The sequence below is a fragment of the Micropterus dolomieu genome, linkage group LG21 (genome assembly GCF_021292245.1).
Source record: "Micropterus dolomieu isolate WLL.071019.BEF.003 ecotype Adirondacks linkage group LG21, ASM2129224v1, whole genome shotgun sequence".
NCBI classification, from domain to species: Eukaryota; Metazoa; Chordata; class Actinopteri; order Centrarchiformes; family Centrarchidae; genus Micropterus; species Micropterus dolomieu.
Window position 1 is genome coordinate 4,791,787 of NC_060170.1, and position 26,891 is coordinate 4,818,677.

The 26,891-nt window shown below is 39.9% G+C and overlaps 1 protein-coding gene across 1 annotated transcript in view; it reads left to right on the forward strand.

The window, feature by feature from the left end:
• Positions 1-26,891, forward strand: part of zmat4a (zinc finger, matrin-type 4a) — a 226,143-nt gene that overhangs the window by 174,739 nt on the left and 24,513 nt on the right. The window contains exons 5-6 of the mRNA XM_046036065.1: positions 5,662-5,883; positions 26,385-26,481. Of these exons, the coding sequence (XP_045892021.1) occupies positions 5,662-5,883; positions 26,385-26,481 (319 nt within the window). The remainder of the gene's footprint in view (positions 1-5,661; positions 5,884-26,384; positions 26,482-26,891) is intronic.

Consider the following 26,891-nt stretch of genomic DNA (forward strand, 5'->3'; position numbering starts at 1 on the left):
GTATACTGGACAGAGAGGTGGGCCTGATGCTGATAAATGATCTCTGCCTAGATAATCAAACCCCTTTAATTCCTGAGTATTTGCAGAAAAATATTGTTTTTAAGAAAATTATTTGTTAGACTTTGCTTCTCATTTCCTATTTAATCTCAATGTTTGGGCATCTTTAATACAAGATATTTGACCACTAAATCCTGTAATAGTGTAAATTTCTGCAGGATTTATTTCAGGCTACAAAGTGCTATGTGTTTGTACCAGGATCTATGGTGGATGTACAAAGCATGCATCCCTTGTGTGGTTAGGTTTAGGTTACAGAGATACTTTGGTTAGTGCTGCACAAAAGGATATATTAATATTAACAAACAAAAGTGTAATGTGAAAGGGGTTGCTTGTGGTGACAAACCTAGAGATAATTATCACCAAACTCTGCAGTTCCCCTTAGCCCAGCAGAGCATTTCAGCCTCTTTCAGCTCAGTGTTTTGGTTTTCTGGCCCACAACATTACTATTTTAATTCAGTTTCACCCGTTTCATCAGCCTGTACACTACCTGCACAGCACAGTCGATAGACAAAGTTAGCAACTAGCTGTTTAACATTGAGCCTTATACACTGAGATGAGAATTTAGTACCCTAAGAGAGATAATAGAGATTCCCCACAGCAGTTGATGGAGACAAAAAAAGAGAGTTCATATTGGACCAGAAACAAAACACCAAATGAATGCTCATGTTCCTCCGTTTCTCCTGAATAGCTAAAAAGGCATTGGTATTTTCAGCTTGTTCCACTGCCCCCAAGTGGCCAAAGTATCGCAAACGTAAACATGTCTCATCTCACTCTTGACTTTTTCAATAATTAACAAAGGTGAAAAATTTTTCCTGCAATACCTGATTTTTTTTGGCCACTTGCAGATCAGCGGAAACAAGTTGAGAACACAACACTGACGGATCACCTTTTAAGTTGATAGCAAACAGTTGCTTATTAACACATCCAGCAGTTACCGAGAAACATTATCATTCATTCAGAGTCATGTTTGTGTCCTTCAGTGTGAACATTTGCAATGTTGCAGATATGTTCAAGCGTATAGGGGTAAATTGATGTCATTATCATTGTAAATGCACAGACTATGAGTCACAAATATATATTACAATTTCTAAACACATCATTATCCACAAATAGAAATCAGTGAGTTGTACTTGAAAAACAGAATTTAAATGAATGCTAAATGATTTGTCTGCATGATATTCTATTTATAGAATTTTTTTGCATTTGTGTCAGAATTATGACCCCACTGTTTTACCAATTACAATTTCTACAAATGCACATTTTACAATTTGCAAAAACTGTTCTATCTCACACAGGCTCCGCCCTCTACTGGACTCTGAGTACTACCTCCTCCGATCGCACGCACGCACTTGCACACTGAAATATTTGTTATGCACGTAGCCGACCAATAGGATGTCGCTTCCAATACATGCGTGACGTATAAATAGCGGTGTCCCTACTGCCTCAGCATTTCTTCAGCAAATGGCGAACTGCTCACTGAATTCTGCTTCAGTGATAGTGCAGTCGGTAAGACCCTGTCCAAGAAGAGCCTGGCCATCTCCCAAGCCTGTACACGGGCGGGAACAGACCCACCCTTAGCAGTGCGTGCACATTCCACTCGGAAGTGTTGAAGTGTCTATGACCCTTTTTCAGCGGGGTGTGTGTCGAAGAGATCTGCACAATGGCATCTTGGCCCTTACTGTGCCAGTTTGTGTGTTTCTATCTCTTGGATATGTCGGGCTCCTTCTCGGGATCCAGCTCGCAAAGTGCAACCTAGGATCTGACAAGTGAGGATCTGGTGACTACTGGTTGTAGAGGGGGAACATGCACTGGCAGTGGCTGACATTTCATTGAGAAGTCAGGGCAGTCCAGGTGTTAATGGTCAGGCCAAGCCCCTATCGGTCCAGCGACCTTCTCAGGGGTGTCCCACCATTCTGTCACTAGGTGATGTCGTGGTCAGGGCTTTGGCCGGCCTTGTGACCAGGTTGGTGTGGTGGACTGGTGGCTAGGGCGGACAGCCATCAGGCTCCACCCACTGTACCCATAGAGTCCAGTAGAGGGCGGAGCCTGTGTGAGTTAGAACGAAAGGTTACGATATGGTAACCCTAGTTGTATAAGAACAAGCTTTTATCACCACACTTTAATTAAGCTGATCTCATGTTGAAATGTTATGTAAAGTAGGACAGGCGAAAAAGTATTTTCCCTCAGCTGTCACTGTGTTTCTGCCCATTATGTCCCGTTTAATCTCCTCAAGCTCCGTAGTTAGCTGCATTCCTTAAATGGTGATTTGTGAAATAAAGTCAATACTCATTTAATTATTTGTAGTGGTATTATTAGCAATTAGCTACCTCTTCTACTAAAGCTAGGACAACATCAACAACAATAATAATAGTGATAATAGTGATAAAACACTGTGAATGAATGAAGTTGTTGTTCTGAAATCGGTTGTTGCTTCCCTTTTGTTCTTTGTCAACTTCATAAACAGTAAATATTTTATATCATATATATATTTCTTTGAGATTCCCACAGCCTTTAACTTCTCTCTTTCACATTCTGACATCCTTCTTACTGCTCTGGTAGGTAATTGCCCAAATGTTATTGTTGAAACCAAGAGCTGTGCTTTCAGGTTATGTCTCATATACCAGAGGTGTCTAAACCGCTTTGATGGAGAATTGCACTTTAGTTCTCTATTCTCTTTGTCAAGCTACCAAAAGTAGTTTTCTTACTGACTAGGGAAAGAGCAGGTGGGTATTCTACTCTATGTGGGGCTCCCTGGCTATAGAACGGGTTGGTTGAGTCTTTGAATTCAGTTGTTGAGGTATATGGTAGATGGGCTGCCCTCTCTCTAAAAGCTATTTTACAATGAGCAGGGCATTGAAACCAAAACAACTCCTGGGTTTCTGCCTCTGTAGCCAACCTCTGACCTCCTTGCAAAGGGATGAAATTAAATCTGACAGTTTACATTGGCCTATCAGTTGGAGAGATCACTCTATAACGACAAAGTAGATTAGATTAGATTCAAATCCTTTATACATAATAGCCAGTTGCTGTGGTTGAAAGCCTCAGCCAAGTATTGAATGTAAAATTTCATGCAAATGTACACTCTGCTCTGCCTGTGACTCAGCTCTGACTCACTGAAGGCCGTACTCACAGAATAAACAGAGAACAAAACGCTGACAGTTAAGGTTCTATACATCTTCTCTCCCCTATGTGTTTCACTGGAGTTGCCACTTTGAAATGTTGACTGGTGTAATGGAACGTAATGGGACAACACTAAATGTTGACTGAGGGTGGGCCGAGCACTCGAGTGTTAAAACTGATTAAGTTGATAGTGCCATTTTCTGTTGGGGAGTGCTCAGTGCAACGCGGCGCTCGTTCGGGGTTAATGCTGTCATTCATGCATGAAGGCACAAGTGAGCAGCCATGAGGAGAGCAGGCTCTTTATTCCGTTTGCCAAGTAGAATTTAGGTTTTCCTCTTCAAGCAGTAAATGGAGATAACAGCTTGTTATTCAGAGGGCTGCACAGTCATTGTTGCTGCTGATCAGTGCCAATTACAGCCTTTACTTTGTGCTCGTTCTGCTGGCTACAAATCTCCACTTTTAAAAGCTGACTTGTGTTTTTAGGGTGTGTTGACATGCCGCTAGTAGTCTGAATTCAAAAATCTAAAAATGTACATAAGCATAAATTATAACAATTTCTTTTTAATGCAGTATGTAGCAAAGCTATTTTATTCTTAAACATTTTACAATGTGGCCACCTCCTCCATTTCCTTTGTCAAAACCTGACAATTTTGGCCTAAATAACACTGTCAGTTATGTTCACACACTACATTCCAAGAATTTTACATTGTGTTAATTGGATAACAGCTGCAATTCTAAGAGTGAAATTACTTCAGTATGGTGCAAGGTCAAAAGAATGCACACTGCTGCAGGATGAAATGCTAGCTGATTAGCAGTAGTCGAAAATAAAACACGATTGTTCGATCCTAGGATCAGTATGGGGGGCCGATCTTGGAATATTTTAATGATCAGAACATTCAGGAAATCAAAATCTGAACCTTTCTTAACTGAACTGTTTTGTTCATCTCAGCCTGCTGGTGTTGCAGTGCTGCTGTCCTTACTGAAAGTCGGGCTCTCCAATGCTGCATTTCACTGCATATGGGAGTGGAAATGTCAATGAGTGTGTGAATGTGAAAAATTATTTGGGTGCAGCAAGGATCAACTGTGTTCTGACATCCAGGTTGGCAAAATTTGCAACCCAACAGTAAAGATGAACGATCTGCAATCGCTCCTCTTTTTAGTAATGAGCTGAGTAGAAAACATTCAGGTATTACCTTTGCATTTTTTGCCAGAGCTGACTCTCACTTTCACCTGTTAAAATGCTGGTAGCAGCAGATCATACCAGCTGCCACTAATTAACATTAATTCCATGAGTCACTTGATTTGGTAGGCCAAAATTGTACTTTGTTGTCGGGTTTGGTGTAGGGAGAAGCTCCGCTGTCTAACTCCACTCTACAACTGTGAGTGATTTTGTAGATTTGTTGATTTTTGTAGAAGAGTGATGCATCTTCTCTGTAGCTGATTGCTTCACATCGGTTTCAGGACTCACATTCCCCCTGTTAATCTTCCATTCATATCATATCAATCATTTAAGCATCAACTTGTCCTAGTTTTTGTCCTAATGTTTTTTCTCAATTAAAACATTTTGGCACAAATCTGTTTTGTTTAAATAAACTTGACCTTTGACCTTGTTTTGAATGGTGTGTCAGATTCAGTATCTACAGCAGTTATTTCAGTGTGTCAGGTACATATTCAATCAACATTTACACAACAAAGTATCGGACTCTGTATCGGCAGATACTTAATATTGAAGGACTCGGACATCCCTATAGATTTGTCAAGGCTTTGAAGAGAAAGAACTTGCAACAGTGCATTTTGTAATATTGTAGTGATTTAGCATTGTTTATTGTTTGGACGAATACCTGTCACCACAATGCAATCCAGTACAACACCATTAGAGCCTTCCAAGGGAACATAGAATCAGGGTAAAACAAAATGGCATCATTAGTTTTATAAAGGTAGTGTTCTTTTTTTATCGTATAGGTGCAAGATTCTTTGGAATTGTAAGTACTTTCCAACATTTCCATATCTAGAAATATAGAGCTGTTTTATTATTTAAATGAGTACATGTTTAAACACCAAATCATATTTTTCAATTTTAGATTTACATGATGATCTAAATCACAGTAAGTGCTTCTTACAGTCAGAGTCGGGGCCTTGCACATCTCGAGTCAATTAAAGCGGTCCAACACCAGATCAAGGAAACACATTTGTTGTGTGTAAAATACGTTGTGTTACATGTTCTTCACAGAAAATAAGCCAAGGACATGGAGTTTCATAATGAAGAATAAAATTTAAAACACTTATAAGATTATCTTAGTCAAAGCAAGCGTGTTTATAGGCATACTTGGGGCTTTGCAAATCTGTGTAGGATCTCACACGTTTACATTTATTTGCCATTTAAAAAAATATATAATAATAAGTCACAGAGGCACATTTGTCTCCTTTTAAACCAGTAAAAACCCTACGGAACCACAGTTTTGTGTTTTGTTGTTATTCCTCCAGAGGCGTCCCCCAGTCCTGTAAAGAGCTCCCCAGAAACGTCTCCAATGACCTCCCCACGTCAGCGCCGCGACTCGGACCGCTACTGCCAGCTATGCAATGCCTGGTTCAACAACCCCGGCATGGCTCAGCAACATTATGATGGCAAAAAGCACAAGAAGAACGCTGCCAGAGCAGACCTGCTGGAGCAGCTGGGCAAGACCCTGGACATGGGAGAGATGAAAGGTACGGAGCACTGCAGAAGTCTTTGTTTATATTCTGACTCCTATGCAATATATTTTCAATATATAACCAATCAACACATCATACATTTGAAATCATAGTTGTGCTTTAAAACATTTTTTTTTTTATTGTTTATTGACGTGAAGCATGTCATAGAATTTGGTCGAAACACTACTCTTGTGCATGTAGTGTTAGACTGCACTGTGAAAACTTACAGGTTTAAACATTTAGAGGGAGTGCCAAAAAGTTTATGCATTGGCAATAAGTCTTTTTTGTGTCTTATAAAAGTGTTGATCTAATGAAAAATTGACAGTCTAATGTTGGCTCCTTATCCACTTCTTTGGTCCCCATGACCACAGTGTCCAGGACAGCTGCCTCTGTTGTGTCCTGCTGCTGATGGCCCTGTGTCACACGCAGACTTATGGAGAGTGACTGAGGGAACAGCCATGGCAAGGTGTTCAGTTATGATACACTGTAATTGACCCCAGGGCTTGTCATCTGCAGTATAATGTACTTCAGTGGATAGGAGGGCGACCTAGTGGTCTTCATGGTTACCTTGTCAGCAGGCAGACTAAATCTGAAGCAAGTATGCTTGAGCATGATCCTGACATTCTACTGTCTCTGTGCGTGGTGTTCCTTTACTGACCCTGACCTCTACCATTGTAGTGGGACAACGGTGTGGATTTGTGCATTTTATATTAAATAAATTTGGAGCTACTCCAAATTCCTCTTTTCCTCTCCCAGAAAGGAGCAGGTGGGTTAAAGATCAACTTCAACAGACTGCTAAAGAGACCCCAACGGAAGAAGGGGTGAAAAGTTGCTTACTTTAAGTGCTATGCCTGGGCAGTTGATCGTAAAACTGGCGCCTTTTTGATTGCTGATAACGCAGTGCCTGACTGTTAAACTGACAAAAGGGACACCAGCGATTAGCATTTCCCTGAACTGCCTATCAAAACTGCCCCCCCCACACACACACACACACATAACCGTGGCAACTGACCTTGCTCTGTGTTTCATTACCCCATCAAAGGGATACTCCTTGGCTCAACTAAGTGTGACATAACCCAGGAAGCCGAACTTTAAATAAACTAATACTGCAGTCTCCAAAGACTCAAAGCATTTAATTAAGTTTAATTAAATCTTTTAGTTACTTGATTAAGTTTGCTTCTATTTGAGTAGTTATGTTAACATGTTGTTGCTATCTGTTGTTATTAGTGCTGAAAAGAATCTAAATAAGTTACTTTTGCAGTGTTTTAGATTTTAGAAGATTAAGGACACCCCTTTCATTTAATGTGTAACCAATACGTGTTCACAATACTTTCTCACACAATTTCTTTAGAAATGATGATAAAGAAATGTCATACTATACTCTTAATCGCCAGCTTGAATTTAAGACTGAATAACTGAATTCCCCGGTTCCTAAGGAGAGATGGTCTTGGGTTAATCTAAGCTTTCCTCATGTAACCTGAGCTCCCCCAAGTGGACGAAATAAGTATTACATACCATCGTTGGAAATGCCGTTAAATGTATAAATATCTTGACCAATAATGTGACAATTGTTTTCCTGTTACCAAATGCTTAACTTAGAACGGTACAACTGTTTGACCATTCGATTGTTCGATTGTGGAAAATATTTGATTATAATACGTGCAAATAGATTTCTTTTCTTTTAGACATTAAGTTTAGAAAGGCAGTCCCTCGGGAAACCTGAAACGCCCTCTGGGGAACCACGCCCCAGGCAACAAAAGAGCGACACGCGACGTTGTTCGCGCTCTTCTCTCTCTCTGCTCCTCTCCTCCCCTCGTGCCCTGGCCTTCCGCTCTGCTCTCTGCACGCTTTGGCACGCGTCCAGCGTGCCTCACCAGGCAACGCCTAAGAGTCGACCAGCGCAACAGGCCTTTGTTCGCTTGAAGCTACACACGTGAAGTGCCGCGACATCGATCTGCCTTCAGTTTTTTTTATTTTCTTTCTTTCTTTTGTTTTGTTAAAGTTATCAGTCCGTTAAGTTACACTGGACTAATTCAGGAATGACCAAGTTCCATTTTTAAGCTTTTTCATCGAGCCAACTTCACCGAGGTCAGACCAAGCCACGTGGTCTCGCCAGCGGCAACGAAGTAAACCGGAAAACAGCCGAATTGCCAGACGGAGGACGGCGTTGTCTTCAGACACGGAGAACCCCGGAGAATCCCCTAGCAAAAAGCCAGGATCGGGCAGCTAGCGTGGGACCCGTGCAACAGGCCAAAGCAGGCCGACAAGCCCTAAGACCTAACAAACATTCTGTGGTCAGAGATGTCCGGTAATGTTAATATTTCCTTTTAACTCCTAAACTCATAGCTTACTTTCATTAGTTCTCCTATACCGTATGAGTTAAATGCTTCCCACAATCGAACCTCCATTTCTCATTGTTCAGCCATTGTTTATTTTCCCTGTATTTAACCACCCTTTTATATCGCATTAGTTAGAGAATAAATTCACTGTAATATAATCAAGAACTGTGTGTGTTGCCTATTTCCACGCCCCTGCCAAGAGAATTGACCCTTTAGATATAACTGATCACTAGTAATAATTGTATAATTATTAAAAGCTACCTAGAGGTCCGGAGACTCTAGGATTATAACAACTCCGGTGGTGAAACGAGGAATAATTTTCTGATTTTCTGAATATTAAAATTCATAATTGGGTATTAATTCTCATAAATTTATTAAAATTCATAACTAATTTAGCCATGCTACACCATCACAACAAATTATAATGAAATACCCAATCTCATTATTATTTGTTATTAAACACTGTAAAAGTTTTAAAGAACTTCAACAGTCAACAGTGAAGACATGGCAAGAGTGGAGGCATCCAAAATTATTTTCAGGTGCTGGAAAGAGGATACATACCAAAAATTGAAATGCCACGATGAAAGACTAATTTTTACATCGTACATTCTTTGTACATGGGCAGCACGGTGGTTAGCACTGTCGCCTCACAACAAGAAGGTCGTGGGTTTGAACATTGGTCGTTCCAGGCCTTTCTGTGTAGAGTTGGCATGTTCTCCCTGTGTCTGCGTGGGTGCTCCGGCTTCCTCCCACCATCCAAAGACATGCGGACTAGGTTAACTTGGTGGCTCTAAATTGTCCGTGGGTGTGAATGTGGGCGTGAGTGGCTGTTTGTGTATGTGTGCCCTGCAATGGACTGTCAGCTGGGATTGGCTCCAGCCCCCCGTGACCCTGTACACAGGATAAGCAGTTGACGATGGATGGATTCTTTGTACATTTGACCTATTGTTGAAATAAAACATAGTGCAGCTTTAAGGATTAGTCATTGATACAGGCTGTTAATTGTATTAGTGCTGTACTATCTGCTATTCTGTCACCTAGTCGCTGTCAGAGAACAGGTACAATTTTATGAAGTGGTAATTCTTGTGATCATTTGTCAGATACTGTAGCCAATAATGTGACAGTTGTGATATTGATCAGAGATAGAGAGCAGCAAATTACATTTGGAAAGAATTCTGATCATTTGTAAGTCCCCCGATGTTGAACTCTCATGGCTGGAGCTGTCAGCTTGACTCCTTCTGGAGTCCACCAGCGTGTCACAAGCTGTTAATTTTACTGGGGAGTAGGAGAGAATGTTCTTGCTTATCCTCTTCCAGTCACAATATGTCAATAACAATTACACAATATTATTCCAGCCGGTTGGAGGGCCGGCTGCCAGAAGAACAGAGGGAGCCCAGAGGTGTTGTAATGGGCATTGGTGCGTGACCACGCCAAATGGGAGAAACAAGTCCTCATGGCTGATTGGACACAGACCCCTACCTACAGGCCTGATTGGATCTTTATGCCTATAGGTGCACTGTGGCTGATTTTAGGGCAAATTGAGTGGTTGCAGTCAGTTCAGCTTTGTCATGTAGACTATTGAGGTTTTGAGTAGATGATGTCTATTTAAAATACAGTACATTTAGTCCATGGTTATGCAACATAACTTCTTATCATTATAGTTTAATACGATTTTCTTTTTTTGCTAGCCAAATAAACAAAACAAATTAGCTAAAAATTTTAAACCCCACTCCCAATGGAATCCCAGCCATGTGTAAAAATCAATATGTAGATGTGCATACCTACATCTAGGGCTGAACGATTAATTGTTTTCAAATCGAAATTGCGATTTGAAAGAACGTGATTAGCTAATCGTGAAGACGTGATTAAAATCTAGGTTAATTATGAAGCAGGGTGTACAGGGTGTTTTATTTTGAATTGAATTTTTTTTGAATTGTCGTGGCTTCTGTCAAAAATTGACTGGCAGCGACTATGGAACTTTAGCTAAACTTAAAACTAGTGCTGGGCAACGATTAAAATTTTATTAATCGTAATTGTTACTCGCAAAATTAAATAATGAATTCTCTATAGGGTATTGTGCACTTTTATTTTAAATGTACTGCTATATACACAAAAGTGCAATAACATGTGGATTGCAAACACTTTAAACAAATAAGGTGCTTTTTACCAGCAGTGTTTCCTTTTCACAGTAGCAATTAGGGCTGTGCCTGACTAAGGATTTACATAGTTGGATCAGAATCGTCAAGTCCTGCCTATAGTCGACTGATATTCAAATCATGTGTGTTTCTGTGCACGCGATTGCGAGCCGAGGCTAAACTGAGGCTTATTGTTGACCATTTTTTCTCTCTCTCGCCTGCCATTCACCGGTCTTATACAGAGTTTTGCGCGCATGCTGTGCTGCCGACAACTGCATGCACGTCGCGGTTCCACGCGGGTCTATTTCAAGTAGCCGGCTGTTTAAAAACCATAAAATATTCTTTGTGTGGTTCATCAACGGTGATAAATTATCCGAAAGTCCCGCGAGGTGCGGACAACTCGGCACAAATCTCCCAAATCAAGTAAAGTTATGTATAATTTTAACTTTAGTTAAATAGGCTACAGCTGTGTAGCACACAGAAGCCGTTGCCATGGTTACTCTCCATAGAGCGCCTGCCGTTTCCTCACATAGTGCTTGTCTCCCTTTCTGTTAACATGAGAGAACCCGCAGGGCCAAGCAACTACGATGCAATTTTAAGAACGTTCCTAAGACCGACATCTTCCCCAATATTAATCAGCATGCAGTGTGTAGCTATCCACTTCGCTATGGCATTTGATTGCTTGTCTTGCTTTTGTTTATCTACTTCTGCCACAAGCTGCATCCAACATAGTCTGCCAAAGCCTCCCTCCGCTGTTTTATTGGGTGCAGGCTGATCAACATCCCACCCCCTCCTGTCTGACTGTATATGGATACAGAGCCAGTGAGAAACGGACTTTCAAAATAAGAATAATAATAATATAAACTGCATTAACGAGAGATGAAATAATTGTGTTGCACTGATGTGATAATAACACGTTAACTTGACCAGCCCTACTTAAAACAAAAAATCGCCGATCGAATCGTAATCGCAATATTTGGCATTGTTCAGCCCTACCTACATCCACATATCTACACACACAGTATATACATAGGATTGTACCTGAATAACAATGCATTTCATTCGGATCTGCACCCAAATGTAATACTACTTATTCTTTGAGTCATAACAGTTCATGTACACAGTATGGTATTCAGTAAACCAACACCATTTGGAATTCATATCAATCATCAGATCATATCACTTCATCAGATCATGTCTCTTTTTTCAGCTTTAAGGGCTTGCAAATTACATGACGAAGTATTGGGAAACTAATTGAAAATAAAGTAAGCTCTTACAGTTTCCAAACATCACAAGATCGCAAGGAAGCTCAGTGTTAAGTTCTTCTTCCCATTGTTTTTATATATTATGTGAATGAATCAGAATATCCTGTTCCTATAATTCCCTTTTTATAAGCAATAAAAGAATCAGTCGAGATCTGGAGTAAAGGAAAGTCAGTGGCTGGAAAGAAAACATTCAAATTAAATAAAGTTATTGCAAAAGTCAATATAGCAGCAGTAAGAATTACTATGATTTCAATATAAAGTCATGAGCATTTTCCCAAAAACATGGGATGATTCTGCACCAAAGGCTCCTCTCCTCCACTCCACTCTAACCTAAAGCCATCCCTATCTTCAGCTTCATCTTTTGCACTAGGCCTGTTTTGCACTCTGTTAGGAGGAGACGGATTTGCCAACATCAACATAGTCATTATAGAGAGGCTGAAAATGTCAGCATGCTAGCTGCACTATTCAGCATTTGGGCTAATGAGTATTTCTCTCCGGCGATTATCAATTAGTAATGAAGTGGCAAATCATCCTATCAGGCAAAACCAGGACTGTGAGCCATGTGGAGAGGAGAATGGCACCACAGCTGGGGTAGCAGGAGGCCAGTCAGTCGGGACAGAGGGGGGAGGCAGGAGATGCTGCTGGAGAACGGATCCTTCACAGCTTCTACTTGGAGCACTTTTCTGTATTTCCTCTTTTCATCTTTATCATCTCACATCTCCTTTTTGCTGATTTTGCCTCTTCTTTGCCCGTCCTCTGCTTGCCACTCCCCTCTCCCTGACCTCCAGCACCGCCCTTGTGCACTTCTCAGCTTGCGGGGAAAATGTGCACTCTGACTGAAGATGTAATGAAAAATTCAAAAGCTCCCATAAAGCAGGAGGAGCCGTTATCTGCATATTGTTGTTATGCAAACAGCACTGTGCTGCTGTGGAAAGGTGATGGCAAAGAAAGAAAGGGGGAAAAGATCAACAAAGAGACTAAAGGCATGGACAGACAATCAGCACTTGTACCTGCTACCCACCCAGCTCTTAGCTGCGAACACCACATGTTAAAAAAAACAAGCGTACTTTAAAAGGAAGTCTTTAAAAGTTTTATACCTTCTGTCAATTCAGAAGGGTGCAGAGGTATATGCATGTCACCAAACTATAGGAGAAAACATAGCCTTATTTTGCAGCATACTGTAAAATTGATGTAACTGCTCAGCTGTGCCCTTTCAAATGGCAAGTATTTTTGATCTAACTTTCACATTTTACTGCAAATAAACTGTAGAGTTTGCTAAGTGTCCAATACTCTATTAGATCCAGAGTCTGATTCCCTATTATGTTTGATGCTCATTCTCTTCAAAGTTTATAGTGAATAGTGTGTGGGGGGGACGTTTCATTTACTCTAACAGTGAGGACTGTAATGTTTGCGGAACTGTAAATGGAATGGAAAATTTATTTGCTGTAGATAGTTCATAATGACACTAATGTGGACAGATTGTGTTATATCCCCAGTGGAATTTAAAGAGGTGATGGTGTCTTTTCCAAAGATAATTTTGTAATTTATTTCTTAAATTAAGACGAATAGAGGCATTTGTTTCCTCAGAATCAGCTAAAATCACTTGTTCACTTGACTTAAAGATACTTTGAACTTATTTATGAACTTTTGGTTCAGCTGTGTTTTTTGCTTGGACTGCAACTTTTTCTCCTGATACCAGTTCCGTTTCCTCAACTTAGGGCATCTGCAGATACAGATTACTGATCAAATATCAGTGCTCTCTTTTACCCATGTAAAATTTGTATACATCACTGTGTGGAACTCATTGGAGTTATTTTTATGTGAGGTAACATGAGGCCAGGGATCGCTGTGGCACTAAAAACTAAATTATGCAATAACATTGACAAAGGAACTGTATGTAATGTGGATTAAACATTTCATGGCCCAGACCCAATGCGCTTAATAAAATCAATATCGGAGCCGTTGCCATCAGGATTACAGATCTGGAAATGGTACTAATTTAGGACCAGTCCTTGTTACCTATCCCAAGCATAGGCCTATACAACATATAGGATCATGCCAACATAAGTCAAGTCAGTTTTACTTACTATATATCTCAGTCCCAATTAATCTATTAAGGCTAGTACTTGTAGTCCATGTTTATCCTGCAGATGGGAAAGGCTGTAAACCTCTGAAAACCACTTGGATGGTGGGATGGATTTGGGATGGAATGTCATTTCAAGCGAGAGTCGTATTCTTGCAACGGCCTGAGGACACATGGCGTCACAGGTGACTGCAATTATCTAAAACTAGAGGAATACAAAGAGATGATTGCCACTTAATTCTCTTTATTGCATATAGGAATATAATGGATCATAAAAGAAGCAGAAACATCAGACATTGACTGTTTTATCTTCCTACATTGTCGTCTGCATGCAACAGCTAAATGAGACATGAGCGACAGCCTCGGCATCTGTTCTGCTTTAATGGTGGGAATGTCTCAGTGAAAAAACATCTGAGGTTTACCTGACAGTGACAGACAGCCAGACGACATGAAGCCAGACAGCATGTAGCTCAGTTCAGTTGACTGTTAACCAGTTCACTGAATGGGCCAGAGTGGCAGCCAACTGCTTTTTATATCACGTGTTCGGGTTTGTGGTTGTCTTGGTGATTTCTTGGACATCAGAAACATCATTGCTAGTCATAAGCTCAACATTAGCTTTGCAAAAGTGTGACATTATACATTCTGATGTTTTATCTCATTTTGAGCAATTTATGCTCTACCATTTGCTGTTTAGTCTCTAGCAGTGAACACTGAGTCCAAAAATATGCCTAGATGCTGTCATTTCGTTTGTTTTATTAATCATTCTTACTTGGGCTGCATACTTTACCTAATACCTAACTTCCAACACCAGCAGACGTAAGATACATCCATCTAATTTCTTGCCAGAGTGGATACTATTATATATTTAATAGTGCAAAGTAGACAAGAGTTTAGCATAAACAAATTCAAGTGTTTACCGTATATTCTTATTTAGCTGTGTTATAGCATAAGTTTATTTTAATGTGAAGGAAAAGGTTCTGTGTGACTTTTTGACTTCTTTACTAGTCTGACAAGTGCAGCAATGTGAGATTGAAATAGAGATGACAGGGAAGAGCGGTGATTGGAGTAGAATGATACTGAAAAGATTTGACAGAATAACTCAGCCTTTTCGAGATCAAATCTTTGCTGCAGCCTGTTACAGCTACAAGTCAGTTTATTTGACAGCGCTTGAGTCTGTATGTTCTATATAGAGCAACAAGAAAGCACACTGGCACTAACAGATGCTACCCGTATTTGATGTGAGGGAATGATTAGCTTCTGTTATTTTTACTGCCTCATTCATCCGTGACTTCCATTTCCGTATGATGAAAACTGACTTGAGTGATGGTTAAATGTATTTGGTACTTCAACGAAAATGCTATTGAATATTAAAACCGTAAAGTACTGCTGTCTTTCTTTTTCTTTTTTTTTCTTTTTTTTAAACCTCTCCTGCCCAGCAGCCTGGTATAGAGTATGATGAGCTGGATACCATATTGTGCTAGACAGATTTTACTTTAACAAGAGAGTATTAATATACTCCTTTGTCTGTTTTATTATTTATTTAATTATGTATTGATTTGTCACCGGGCCGGACAGGGGGCAGACATGGGGAGGGGGGGGGGGGGCACAAACAGACAGCACAGAGAAAGGACAACACCTGCAAGCGAAGGGGGATGGAAGGTGGGGACAACAGGAAATAGCAGAGGGAAACACCAATTGCAGAAAGCAACGAAACCTGCAATGAAACAGAGAGGGGGGCTTGGGGTGGAGAAAAACAACAACAAACACAAACAAAAACAAACAAAAAATAAAAATAATAATAATAATAATAATAGTAAAAGACAACCAGCCGAACAGCAGCTATAAACAGCTGACATAGTAAGACAACTAAGAGAAAAATGAAAACAAGAAACAGTCACGCACAATAAATAAGCAACACAGCACAGCCACGAGAGCTGGAATAATAACAATTAATTATTAAATTAATACAATTAATAATATGGTGGAGACTCTTCCCATGAGTGATATAGGTAATGATGTCCACCGTACAAGGTCATCCTTTATTGATTTAAGTAAAGGCGTGCAGTTTAGCCATGTCAGTTCTGACAGCCTGGAGGAAATATTGACACCCTATGGATTTACTCCAGTTAATGGAGTAGTCTGGGATGGATGAGAATTTATCTATAAGTGTGATTGTCTCAGAAAAAGAAGTTTGTGAGCTTAGGAGTAAAAAGTAATACATCATCTGCATAAAGGCTTATCTTGTGGTGTATATTTTCTGTTTGAATTCCTTTTAATATTATTATTTTGTCTGATAGCAGCTGCAAGCGGTTCTATAAAAATAGAAAATTGCGAGGGAGAGAGTGGGCAACCCTGCCTGGTACCCCTCTGGAGACTAAAGCATGGAGAAGTATGATCATTTGTTTTGACAGAAGCTCTTGGGGAACTGTATAAGATTTTAATCCAATCTATGAAAGTTTTCAAATCCTAATTTATATAAAGTAGCGAATAGAAATTTCCAGTTTACTCTGTCAAATGCTTTCTCTGCATCTAAAGAAACAACTGTAGTTTCCAGGTTTTGAATAGTGGCATAGTCTATTATGTTAAATAACCTACGTGTATTGTTGGTGGAGTGCCTGCCCTTAATAAATCCTGTTTGGTCAGAGTGTATTATACCAGGAGTGACCTTCTCTAGCCTTCTTGCTAGGGTTTTGCAGATGATTTTAAGATCTGCGGTAAGTGATATTGGGCGATAACTGGACGGGAGTGTGGGGTCTTTGTCTGGTTTAAGGAGCAGGCTGATACTAGCAGAGTTCATTGTTGGAGGCAACATGCAAGTACCCCTAATTTGCATCACCATCCTATAGAATGTGGGCGCAAGTATTTCCCAGAATTCCTTGTAGAATTCAGCAAGAAAACCATCTGGCCCAGGGGCTTTGATAATCGGCATATGTAAGAGAGCTTCGTGGAGTTCAGCCATTGAAACAGGTGAATCCAGTGCCCTGATCTGTTCATCATCTAACCTTGGCAAATCTATATTGTATTATTATTGTTTATATTGTTATTGTTGATGTTAGAGCTAGATGGATCAATTTGTGATGTATATAAATTTTTATAATAATCTCTGAATGCATTGTTGATTTCTTCTGGGTTATAAGTCAGATTCCTAGCTGAGTCCATTAACGAGGAAATTGTTATTTTTTCTTTATTCAATTTCAGTTGAATGGCTAAGAATCTGCTGGATTTATTGCCATGTTCAAAGTTCTCCAAGCGTAGTCTTTGCAACTGAAATTGGGTCTTTTTATTAATAATTTCATTTAATTCAAGTTTTGATTTTCTCAGATCATTCAGCATGTGTTCCTGTGGGGAGGCAGCAAGGGCAGTTTCTAATGTTTTTATTTTTTCTTCTAGCTCTAATTCACAAGATCTCTCTTTCTTTTTTTTTTGTATGATGAATAGGAGATTATTTTACCTCTCATGACTGCTTTTGCTGCCTCCCAAAGACGAGGCGAGGTTCCTGGCAGGTCATTAGTTTCCATATATATTGCCCACTCCTTTTTGAAATAACTTAAAATCTATTTTAATAACTTAAAATCTAGGTCTTTAAGCAATGCTGATAGAAACCGGTGCATGATAGTGATAGGGTGAATCTGAGTGTTAAATAGTTAAGGCGAGAATATGAGTGGTGGACTGGTGAAAATAAGGTATATTCTCTAAGAGTGGGGTTGTGAGAACACCAAACATCGCAAAGACCAAAATCGCTCATGAATGTCTGTTGATTTCCAAATACGGTGACCACCTGCCGTACTGAGCCTGTCAACTGCTGGATTACATACCATGTTGAAGTCCCCTCCTTATATAACAGCTGTGTCTGAGTGAGCAGAGAGTGAGTTGAAGAAGGCATGAAAAAAGGAGGGGTCGTCAACATTTGGGCCATAGATATTAGCAATGCAAAAAGAAGTATTTTGAATCGAAATGTTAACAATAATAAATCGACCCTCTGGATCTATAGTAGTGGAATTATGATTGAGTGTGTTTTTCCAGCCGTGTGCCCGACTGTTTGTGAATTAAACAGTATGAAAATAGCGCAGCTGATCAATGTGTAAACGGCGGAGGAAGAGTAATATTAACAAAAGAAAGAAACAGTCCTTCCTTCTACTTGAAGTGTTCAAACTTCGCGACGATGAACCTGGGCCTCTGGTTCTCCTGTCACCGTCCTCCCAGGCGGTGCACCCGGTGGAAGCTGATGTTCTTCACGGTCTTGGCCGGGAGCTTCAGCTGATTTTGAATGAAGGTTTTAACAGTCTCCTCTGGGGCTTCATCCGCCTGCTCCGGGATACCCGAAATTACCAGATTATCCTGCATACTACGAGCCTGGAGATCGATGATCGCTTCTCTAATGTTTTTATTGTCTGCCGCTTTCTGCTTTCTGCTGCCTGCACAATGGTCAAAGCACCATCTATCCATCCACTGTCAACCGCTTATCCTGCGTACAGGGTCGCGGGGGGCTAGAGCCAATCCCAGCTGACATCGGGCGAAAGGCGGGGTACACCCTGGACAGGTCACCAGTCCATTGCAGTGCCACACATAGACAGACAACCACTCACGCTCACACTCACACCTAAGGACAATTCAGGACAATTAATCTAGTCCGCATGCCAGGATTCAGGTTCAATATTTTTCAGTCTCTTTTCTATTTATTTATGGTGCACGTGTTGTTTGACGCAGACTCATGAGCAGGTCTGATACAGAAATTATGACAGAATGACATTCACAACCGATGATGTGTATATTCCTGAAACATAGGAACTACTACTACTTACTTCCACAGAGCATGAACAATAAACGGCAGCAGGTTGAAAGCTGACTGTTTACTGAACAAGTTCCAAGTATAAAACATTTCTTCGTGTTGTTCAAACCACTTAAAATTATTGTATCTTTAATATATACCATAGCCTTGAGACAGTTAAATATGCAAAGTTGCATTAAAGGATATTGAGCATCATCTTCAGGACCATGCACAGCCAACATTAAGAAACTCATAACACAGTTGTTAATCTTATGAACTGACAATTCAATGAATCCAAGCTGTAGAAGTGCTCCAACTGTGAGTTATGCAACACTAAAAAATGAATTGGACTTCTACTTCGCAACTGAGTCAGTTTGCCACAGTTGTCATTATAGATGGTAAAATCAACAACTTTCACTTGCTACAGCATGTTAAGACACCGTTATTTGTGTTGTAGGGCTAATAAAAACCACAGCTCTTGAGATTTGAAAAATTCAAATCATGATTTTGATATAAAAATGATTTATTGCTGAGCCTTTCCCTTTGGATGAATATCAACATTATTATTTTTTTGCTAGCATACTGTGGCTGACAATATGTGAAAATTAATCAAAATACAAGAGGGAAAACACAAACTCACTTAAACTCCATGCTGCTGTTTCACTCCCACTCCACTGCCAAAAGAACAGTCCATCATGCTTCATGTCTGCTCTGTGTCTCGTGCATCTCTTGTTTGAACAGGCCCTGAAGATGATTACAGACTGAGAAACACATTCACAAAGTGTTTCTGCTGGTGAGGCAGCTTTTCTCAAGTGCAGGGAGAAAGCTCTTTGCATGGAGACAGTCAGAATGCATTCATGTTGAGAGCAATTTTATTTAAACACATGTAAAACACATACTGTACAGTACATAATGCTATGCTACATCTGTTTAATCTTTCTCTCTCTCTTTCTATAACAAAAGTACAGGAACACAAGACAAAGATTATATAGCCATCTAAAAATACAGAAAGGTAGCTCTTGCCATTGTTGTCGTTAAATGCTTCAAAGAGGTCATATTATGCTTTTTGGCTTTTTCCCTTTTGTTTAATGTGTCATAATTCTTGTTTGTGCATGTAATAGGTTTGCAAAGTGAAAAATCCCAAAGTCCACCACAAAGGGATTTAGGGAACCCCTAAATAAAATTATGAATTTGAAAATTACCATAATTTAACCGCTTTAATAGAGAGTGATGTCATCTCCCACCAATCGCATTGGCTGTAAAATGAAGTTGCAGTGGAGTCTGCTTAGAGGGAGCTGGTCAAAGACAGAACAGAGAAGCAAAGAGAGCTGAGAAATAACACTAAGGTTTAAGCAGTCAAGTGGCCCAAGTCATCATGCTAATGTTGAATATTATTATAGAGCACTAATGAGGAGATACAAGAGAGGTTTATGGAGCTTAGAGAGATTCATTATGTGCTAATAGAGCACGGGAAATCTAAAGAAATGCCACAGTGTATTCTGATGGATTGTTCTTTCTCAGTACAGTAGAAGAGAAGGATTGTGGGAGTTGTGTGAAAATTAGCAGCTATGGTGTGAAAAAGTCATAATGTTGAATTTAGACAATAATATATCATTTAAGCCCTTTTATTAACTAGGTACTGCTCAAAAAGCACAGCAATGTTCTGCACATACTGACTTTCTGTGGCCCTCACGCAACTTTGGCAAACTATACAGCTTGACAGTACAAAGTCTCCCACTTCCAGCAGTGTAAACCATTATAAGATCCTAATATCACAACTGCAAGACTTACTTGCATTGTAGCAGAAAATCTAAACAGTAACTCTTTAATTTTTGTTGTTGTCTGAGAGGACAAATATATAAGTTGAACTGAATTTCAAGATAAGATTAAAATGAACAAAATGCTCCAAGGCTGTTATTCCCGTAAATGTTATCAGTGAGAAAAATCTATAAAACCTTAGTTGAATACCTTTACATTCTCACAAGTGATAATTTCTCTTGTTCAGCAAATATTCGTATTTTACCGCTAAACATGAGTAGCTACAGTGGTTATCCTGGTATTAGCATCTCCATGGCAAAACAAGCCTTCATGGTAGAATCTCTGCCTACTATTGGCCAGTTAACTAGTCAGTGAAGCTACACAAGCTTAAACATTTCCCTTGTGAATAGGCCATGCACAGGCTTTATTAGGGATGACTGAGGATTTACTTGGCAGACATTTTAGCCAATAATATTTCGAGTTTGATGGTGTAAGGCAAGGCAGGACTCTATTGAGGAAACTACCTTAGTTTATTTGCATGGGCATTGTGTAAAGTCTCATTCTAAATCTTGTTATTGACGTCATTTGTGTAGGCCATTTTCTAACAAACAGTTTAGTGAATTGATGCAGTTTTGTTGATTTTTATTGAAGTAATGGCATTTTACAGCTCTGATGCCCACTAATATCATTCTCAAAATGCCCACTTTGGGTGTCCACCTAGACAAAACCTTGCTAAATTCCAGTGTTACCATCACTACATTTAGAACAGGTTGTGTCCAACATGCATATGGTTCTATTGGAATGCTAAACTCACCAGGCACAACTACAGGCAAAAATGTAAAAAATTAATTTAAAACAAATATGTCCAAAAATGTATACTTTTACCATGTGTGTCTCTGTAAACTAGGTCCAGTATCACTTACACTTATTGATAGAAAACTCCAGAGATACCATTCATAGACCAAGATCATTTCTGTATTCAACCAACATGTTCTCACTCCCGACTCGTCATATACTGATGCATGGTCAAGGCCCTTTGGTGTCGCATTTCAATGCCCCGGGTACCCCTTTAGCGTAATTTTTACACGTTTAAGGCTCCATGGTCAGGTTAGCAACGCTTAGCACAAACAAATATGCAACGTCGGGTAAAGTTGGAAACAATACATATGCAACATCCGGTTAGACTTTCAAAATAATACGCTAGCGTTTTGAAACGCCATTTTAAAACAACACGTTATTAAAGTTGTGAAATGTTACAATTTGGTTAGGTTTAGGCAACAAAATTATTTGGTTATGGTTATGAAAAGATCATGGTTTGAGTTAAAATAACTACATACGTCAGTTTAGAAGTAAGTGAACAATTTCCGTAACTTAAAAATATAAAAAATAATATTAAAAATATATAATGTTGACTTTTTGTTTCACATTGGACACAAACTCCGGTCTCCTGGTTCAAAGTCCGGGTTCCGGCCCTCCATCCACCCCAACCACCTCCTTACTCAGTCTTTTCTGTTAAATATCATATACCTACCTTTACCGTCAAAAACTGACGCCACAGGGTTTCCCCCACTGCATTGAACTATGACACTATAGGGATGCCCAGTGCGTTACAAACTCACACCGATGGATCTAGATGAGTTGGAAGATTCAAAAGGGATCTAGTGACGCTTGTGCACTTAAAAGAAGGTGCTTGTTAACGGGTTTGAACCATAATGCAGTTTGATAGCACAAACAGCCGGAAGTGATGTAGTTCAACAGTGTACAAAAACAGAGCTGTTTCAACCTGGCTGACTGACCTGACCTCTTGATGCAATGAAAGAAAAAAGGATTCATAGCATGCTGTCTGAACTATGCTGTCAGTCATGTTGTCAGAGATCAAGCAGCAGTCAGCTCCCTCTTTCTCACTCGGTTTCTTATGATTCCTCATGTAGCAGCCAAACAAAAGTGCAGTTTTGTCAGTGCTCACTCCAAAACACTAAATTTAGACTGTAGTCTGGCCTGTCAAACACCCCGACAGACAAATAGTGTTTTTCCTGACTCCATCATAGCTGTTAATCGGAGATGCGTTTCTGGCAGATGTGATTTAGCACGTTGTCTCCCACTTTCTCACTTCCTCCGTTTTCCTTCAATAGAGAACTGCAATTGCAGTTCTCAAGCTGTTGCTCTTGGCTGCGTGTTATATTTGCCACTCCCCCCTGACCCTAAAATAGATCTCTGAAAGCCTTAATAGCAGGCCCAGAGACTGACAAATTACAACAAGCTTATCAGGGTTCTCTTCAAGAGGAAACAAAGGGCAAACCCTGTCCCCATGTGGTTCAATTTAAACACTAGATTGGACCAGCAGAAGGACAGCTATTTGTTTTCATCTAATGCCTGTTCTCCTCAAGATATTACATCTTTACTTACTGCCCGTTTCCTAACTGCGCCCAATTTCAGAGGCCAATCTTATCTGTGATGTGGTAAGCATGCCTGTTTTATTGCTTCAAGGGGTTGAAAACTCATTTAAGTGGTGATTTTATTCCGAAAGTCCATTTCACAAATCACTCCATTATAATATGTCCCGCAGTTGCAACCTACCAAACAATTTGTTTCATGCGGATTCAGATTTTGCATATGCTCTTTCAGCATGGGCACCTTGCAACAATCAGAGAGGGAATGAGCTGAACGTGCACCATCTGAGTGGGGCAGATGGCTGCTGGTTAATCTAGCATGAACCCTGGACCTGCACCACCTTCCCTCTGCTCATAAACAGTCCACAGAGAGGACTACACTGCGGATCAGTCATACTGCCACCATGTTCCCTCCCAATAGATCAGGCAATAGGTCTCAATTAGCTTAGAGACAACTAGAGATTTAGCACCGAGCAAATGAAATAACTCAACACAGCACCCTAATCTGTGTCTTATTGTAAGCAGTGCGTGGTTTGCATTGAAAGAGACTTTTTGTTCCATTTAGGGGGGAGGTGTCTCTCCCTCTTAGGCAATGCAATATGTATGTAGTTACACACTCCATAATCATACACAAAAACTCACAGCTGATTTCATACAATATTTTTTTACTATTTTAATAATGAAAGTGTGATGAGTCAGTTTCCTCATCAACACTAATTTAGAAATGTGAACACAGACAAGGAAACACTGGATAACTTTTTAGACCGTCCCTAAGGAGGAGGATTTTTTTTTCACTAAAATGCTGCAGACTGAGTGTTGTTTACCTCAGCTCCTGGGTCTGTCATCATTTCAAATTTGGTGTTTTCAGTAACGCACTATGGACACATGTCCCTGTAAATAAAATGGCACATGGCTTCAGTAACCAGGAGGAGTAGCATTACTCTCCCTTTGTGTGACCGTTGCTTGGGTGACATTACTGTCAGTGTAAACGTTGCCTTTTCAAATTCATACTGAGGTTTTGCAGAACGTAGGTCCGATCTGTGGTTGTGTTTTGATGTAGCCATATCTTTCTCTTCAGTTGTCCGATACGTATTGGTCAATTTTTAGACTCATAGATCCAATGAAAAAGTTTATCTTGTGGACGGAGGATGTTTTGTGAATACAGCCCCAGGTTTGCATTCAAAGAAGTTCTTTGGCATCCTTTTTTGTATCTTTTTTTGTTTCAGTAGTTTACCCACTGGCTACTTTCTTTCAAAAGTTACCTCTGTGATTTTAAGATCAAATGAAAATAGAAGACATCAGATAGAATTTCCCTGTGCATGAATCAGCTCCACAACCTGTTACTGTGGTTTTATACAATTCCAACTTAACCCAAATAAATGAGACTGCAGAGCACATTTTTCTTCTTCTGTATCCTCTCCTGAGCTGCCCCTCTTTTCTCAGCCATGAGACAAGTTAACCAAAACAAACGAGTCTCCTATGACTCACCGGCAAAGCCTCAGAAAGTAGGAAGTAAAGGTGATCGAGGGGAAGCGCCACAGAGGCCCGAAGGCTCCCGTTGCTTCATCGTTCATGCAGGGCAGCACCATGAGGGAAGAGCCGCAGGTGGCTTGCAGTGATGGATACCAGGGCGGCTGTATAATCTGTCACCCTTTCAAAAATAGTTTGAGAAGCAAGCTGTCAAAGGGCCACTGCAGAGCAGACCTTCACTGCCTGCTGCAGAACTTGAATGTCAGCTCATGACTGCGTCTGGGGACGGCCGTGCAAAATTGAAATCTCAATCCTGGTGGTGGCCGACAGAGTGGTTATTGTACAGTTTATCAGGAAGAAAGTGAAAGGGAGAGATTTGCCTCTTTCCCTGTGGGGAACATTGCCCTACATCAAAATGTAGAAGAAAAGAGCTGACATCAACATCTGAGAAGAAAGTTGTTAGAAAAATGGCACATTTTCAACATCACCTGCCTCTACGCTGACAGACAAAAATAACTACGCTTTCTAAGTTTCGGCAGCTCATTCCTTAGTGTGACGATTTAGAGTAAACGATCATTCATGGGGGGAATTTGATTAGAGAGGATATGGAAATGTGATTCAATTCAGTGCAGGGTGAAATTTCTTTTCTCCTGGCCTTTTGCTCTGAGGCTTATTTATGAAGGAGTTAACTCAATTGTGGAAGCGAGGCAATAAAGACAGCCATTTTTCATACCACAATAATATTAGTACAACATGACAGCGATTATACAGGGTACTCATAATTTGCAGCAACAGGACGCTGATTTAATACAACCATTATCACAGACACTGAGGACGCTGTTGATACATTTTTTAAAGAAATTAGACAACTTATTAAATGTTGTTAATCCAAAATAAATCAGACACCTCTCGGGTGCTGTATACAGCCTGTTGATGATCCTTTACTCTCAACTATGACATTTGTGATTTTCCTCCTACTTCTTTGCATAAAATGAGGCTGAAGTAAAGGAATAATTGGCAATAACATAATAGTTTAGTGCTAATTAGCTTATGTTAGCATGCTACACTAAGATTGGTCAACATGGTAAACATTATACCTGCTTAAAGTTGTACATTTTCCAAGGGAAGTTAAGCTCTAGAATTTGGGAAATTGTTCACAATTATTACCATTTACCAGCATCCCATTAAATAGGAATTTAGTAAAATGTAACACTCTGCATCCACTGGTGGCCATCCAGGCAAACTTGAGGCTTGGAGATGTCTATTTTTGGAGGGGCCATAGGGAAGGTTTTTTTGTTGTTGCTAAAGTGTAACGGATCTATTGGTTATTGTACAGTTTATCAGGAAGAAAGTGAATCATTTATCTATTAGAATTGTTTACAATTATGGATGCTTATATTATGGTAAATGGTTTGTTTCTATCTGCATATGACTATATATGTCCATTTTATTCCCCTTAACTCCCGTGGAAAGTTTCCACCTTCAATATTCTCGGAATTTTACAACCCTAAACATTACTTGTTTAACATTGTCATTGTGAGTATGTCAGCATGCTCTCTATAGTTATTGAGGAAAAATATGGGAAGACAGGACATTCAGTTTCACATCAAGTAAAATAATTTTTCTTAGAAGACACTAGTCTTGCTTCGCAATTACTTCTTGGGCTCAGCCGAAGACGGATCAACTTCAGCTGGGTCTTAAAAGACTTACTAAAAGATTACTGGACATTCAGACTGAAAACATTTCTTGAAAGCACATGGGACTATGCTGGTCTAAACACAAGCTTAAGTTGAGCTTGAGGTTGGATTGGAGGACCGTCACTCATCCTTGGTAAATTGGCAAAAATGTTTTATGTACATTTCAAAGTGTGCATAGAAACAATTCTCTATCTGGAAAAAAAAAGTGTCTCAAGTACTAGCTTTCAGATTCAGCTGTGAAATGTATTTCCCTGGGTTTTGAAATGCATGACATTTCATTGTCTGCCTAGTACTAATTGATTGTTTCCACTCCATCACCAGCAGCCTCTATCAGCTATAGCTACCTGGTAAACACACATGAATGCTCACCTACTGTAAGACTGAAATGTATCTGCATGGAGGCAATGCTTTTGTAGGTCTGTCTAGGTTTGAAGGATTCTGTATTGACTGTGTGCAGGAGAGTAAAAATCATATTATATAATGATGTGTAATGTCAGATTTTTATTTACATTCCTCACTGTACTGTAAGTGCTGATGAGAAGCAGGCAGTTTTTTGAGGTTTGTCCTGTATTAAATTTGTTCATTTAATATGTGTTTCTGTTTGATTCTAGGTCTGAAACGGAGCTATACCTGTGAAGTCTGCAGCGTCACACTGAACTCAGTGGCACAGTACCATGCACATCTGCAGGGCTCAAAGCACCAAAATAAGTGAGTGGATCACACTACTGTTCACTACAGCAACAGAGTTAACTATTAGTGCTGCAGTGCTTGAAGCTACAACTAATTCTTGGCACAAAATATGGTGTTTTCTTTGATTTCACTGGCATCCTCATAATCCCCTGCTTCTCAAGGAGGCCTTTGCACTTCAGATGTAGTGCATTACACAGTGCATGCATAAATGATAAGAGTATTGTAGAGCGCTGCGTTGCAGAAACAGAAATATCAGATGGGCTCATTTTGCTGAGGGCATCCTATCTTAAATTTTAAGGAAAATTCTCTAATTGAGCATTTTCCCACTTTAACACTGTAGCTAGTAACTAGTGGCTGAAGTGCCTGCAAAAGCCAATCTCTAGCGGAGAATTCAACAAGTTCTTACAGTATAGTCACAACAAAGAGGC